Source organism: Hibiscus syriacus, unplaced genomic scaffold (assembly GCF_006381635.1).
Source record: "Hibiscus syriacus cultivar Baekdansim isolate YM2019G1 unplaced genomic scaffold, ASM638163v2 tig00112609_pilon, whole genome shotgun sequence".
NCBI classification, from domain to species: Eukaryota; Viridiplantae; Streptophyta; class Magnoliopsida; order Malvales; family Malvaceae; genus Hibiscus; species Hibiscus syriacus.
The window spans coordinates 395,184-398,748 of record NW_024063367.1 but is presented as its reverse complement, the minus strand read 5'-3'; the positions used below and the strand labels follow the sequence as shown (position 1 = coordinate 398,748).

At 28.0% G+C, this 3,565-nt stretch overlaps 1 protein-coding gene across 1 annotated transcript; it reads left to right on the top strand.

Moving 5' to 3' along the window:
- Nucleotides 1–2,579: 2,579 nt before the first annotated feature.
- On the top strand, nt 2,580–3,004 carry LOC120181924. Its single transcript, XM_039186948.1, has 2 exons — nt 2,580–2,820; nt 2,906–3,004. The coding sequence occupies exons 1-2, from the start codon at nt 2,596–2,598 to the stop codon at nt 3,002–3,004; spliced, it is 324 nt and encodes a 107-aa protein (XP_039042879.1). The 5' UTR covers nt 2,580–2,595.
- Nucleotides 3,005–3,565: the final 561 nt, after the last annotated feature.

Here is a 3,565-nt window from a genome sequence, read left to right as displayed (position 1 = left end):
CACAGTGTCAGTTCATGAACAATAGCATTGGCATTGCCATATGTATATCTCTTCCCTCGAGAATGAGGATATGATATATAATGCCATCTGAGCTCATGTTTATAGTTGATATAATTCAGGGATAATATCATATTCAATTCAAATACTTTAACAAAATATCTAATATGATACTTTGTACTTTTGATATGATATATAATGCCATCTGAGCTCATGTTTATAGTTGATATAATTCAGGGATAATATCACATTCAATTCAAATACTTTAACAAAATATCTAATATGATACTTTGTACTTTTGAATTGTTCAGTGTATTATTTGTTTTCCATAAAATATTCAATATGGTACCTAGGCTTTCCGGCTTACTTCAGATTTATGCCCCACCTTCTATTGATTTGAGCTTCAACTCCCCATGGCGTTTAATCAACAGAATTTGGATCACCTGAGCTTTGATTTTTTCTTATATTTTATTATTTTGCTTCGATATTTCTCTGTTTCAGTTTGTTTCTTCGCTCTTTTAGACAATTGTTTTTCTTTATTAAAGTGGCTCAGATGGTACCTTTGTAAAAAAAAAGAGAGTTGATATTCTTAATAAATGTCGAATTAATAAATAGAAATTTATAAATATTTTGATAATACTTAAAATAATATTTTTTTTGGTTAGTTAAAATAATAGTTTAAATATCATAAAATGTAAAAAGAATTGACATCACAATTCAACCACTTCTCTTCCAACTTTCCAGGTCCACGTACACCTGCATGGCATCATGGGATGAGTTTTAAAATAAATCAATTAAATAAAAATCTCACGACAAGAGCATGGCAGAATAGTTTATTGAATGCAAGTGTTATCGGAGGATATTATTGTGTAAACAAAATGTCAATTGAATTAAATTAATTTATTTTTTCTATTCTTTTTATTTTAAGTATTGTTTTCCATTTATGCATTTAAAAGGAAGCTTGGACTCACATATTTGATTTCAATGCCATCTTCATGCTTATAATTTTATTCAGTGCCTTTAAATTTAGGAGTCTTTTTCAAATATCCGTATTAATTAAGAGAATAAACTACATGTTTGGAACATTATAAACCAGAGATGAAAATGACATTTTTTAAATCTATAAATATCAAGTGATCAATTAAGCTTTAATTATTGAAAGGGACAACCATTGTACCCATCAATATATGGGATTGTACGGGGAAAGTTTTAGGTGCGGTAGTCTTAATATACAATTAAGGAAAGGTATTATTAGGTTATTATTTTTTTTAATATTTTCGGTAAAAAATTACTTAAAGCATTATTATTTCTACCGGAAATGTTATTATTGGGCGCTTTACCGGAAATGTTTAACATATCCGGTAAAACGCTACCTAAAATATTTTTTTCTACCGAAAATGTTAATATTGGGCACTTTACCGGAAATGTTAAAAAACATTAATGTTCTAGGTAAAAGAATGTTTTAGGTTATTTTTTTACCTAAAATATTAAAAAAATATTAACATTTTCGGTAGCATATTTCCTTAGCTGTATATTAAAGCTGTCGTACGATAGAACTACCGATTGTATGACTCAACTGTTTTTTTGTTTAAAGAGAAATAGGTATCTCTAAAAAAGTGTTAAATCAATTGTATACCATTATACCTTTTGTTTAAGACTGATTCATTAATTAGTTAATTTATACTTTTCCCATTTCTTTAATCATCATCGGGATAAGAGGCGAGTAAAACTTAACTCAATTCAAAAAATCGATTTTTTCGATTACTACTCGAATTGACTTTAAGTTTTAATTTCATAAACTTGAATCAATTTTTTTTTTCAAATTCAAATCGAGTTATAAATTATAACTCGAATAACTCAAAATTTTTATTAAATAGTGGATTGATTTTTAAATTTGAGTTGAGTCCCTCAGCTTTGTATGATATATGTATAACACATATGAAAATATATGAAGAAATATATATGTATTTTATATGATTATTAAAAACTATTTAAATTGAAATCAAATAGTATCATAATATTATAATTATTTACAATTAAATTTAAACAAAAACTCGAAAAACTCGACTCGACTTAAAAAAATTCAAATCAAATTTAAGTTATAAAATAAGACTTGTCAATTTAAATAGATCAAAATTTTTTTTGACTCCACTTGGTACGCTCACTTCTAATGGGGATAAACTTGTGCATAATTTGAGGTAATTGTTTACTAATTTGAGTATTAAATTCGTTGAAAATAAATAAATTTATTTAAAATTTTCCTGAATAATTAAATTAATCTAATTGATTATTGAAATATTATGTCAACGTAAGTATTAATTTACTATTTTTAAATAATTAAATCAATATAAAAAAATAAATATCAAACTAAGAAAAATTATGGATTTGAGATATTGATTTATATATAATAAACCTTAAAAAGGAAGAACAGCACACAAAAATTGCATAATCAAAATCCGAAAGCCTTTCCAGAAAGGACCTAAACTCATGTAAAAAGCTCAGAATTCCATTTTTTTTACATAAATCCCACTAAAAAAAGGCTGTTTAATTCCTCTCTCTCTCTCTCTCTCTCGATCGAGCTTAGAGAGGAAAAACGCCATGGATGTGAGGAAAATAGTAGTTGTGGTCGAAGACGTCGATGTATCGAGATCAGCACTTCAATGGAGTCTCAGCAATTTGCTCCGATACGGCGATTTGCTGACCCTGCTTCACGTCTTCTCGGCCACGAAATCGATGAGCAAAAAGAAAGCGAGGATGCTCCGATTGCAAGGCTATCAGCTGGCTCTCTCCTTCAAGGAAATATGCAACTCCAATTTCTTTAACGTGAGAGAGTCGAATCAGCTCCCTGTATTCACAGATTACGAGATATTTCTTATTTTGTTAATATTGGGAGAATTTTGTTGAACAGACAAATATTGAGATGATTGTGACGGAAGAGGACCGGGAAGGGAGGAAGATCGTGGCCATGGTGCAAGAGATTGGCGCCTCTGCTCTCGTTGTTGGGTAAAAATGCACTAGAGGTTACTGAACTATCTCAAAATAATCTTTTTGGTCAGCTAACTTTCAAGTTTTATACAATAGTCATTAAACTTATCGAGTTGAAACAAAGTGATCCCTGCATATTATAAAAGAGTAATAAATTTTGACCAGTTTAATGATTATTTTCTAACAATTTTAAAAAATTAATGATAATTTTATAATATTTAAAAATTCCTCGATTAAAAAGATCCTTTTAACACAATCCAACTACCCTCTAGTGCATTTAACCCTTATTTGTTTAATCTTTGTTTGTAGAGGTATACAAATTCTTGGGAAGTAGTTTTTTTTAATAAAGCCGGACAGTTTTACTGTACGATACTTTAATATATGTCTAAAATAAAGTCCTATCGGTTTTGTTATTAATTTTAAATAACAAAATCGGTAAAAATAACCGAAAGTATTATTATTTTTATTGGTTTTAATTACCTATATAAGTAAATGCGATAGAAAAAACTCGATTAAAAAATAATATTTTAAGTATCGTTTTACTGAAAATATTATTTTTTAACCGAATTTTTTTACCACATTT

Bases quoted from the DNA above. Each gene is read 5' to 3' on its own strand.
- LOC120181924 (XM_039186948.1), top strand. From the start codon at position 2,596: ATGGATGTGAGGAAAATAGTAGTTGTGGTCGAAGACGTCGATGTATCG. The intron at 2,821-2,905 runs GTGAGAGAGTCG...TTTGTTGAACAG, and splicing joins GCAACTCCAATTTCTTTAAC to ACAAATATTGAGATGATTGT.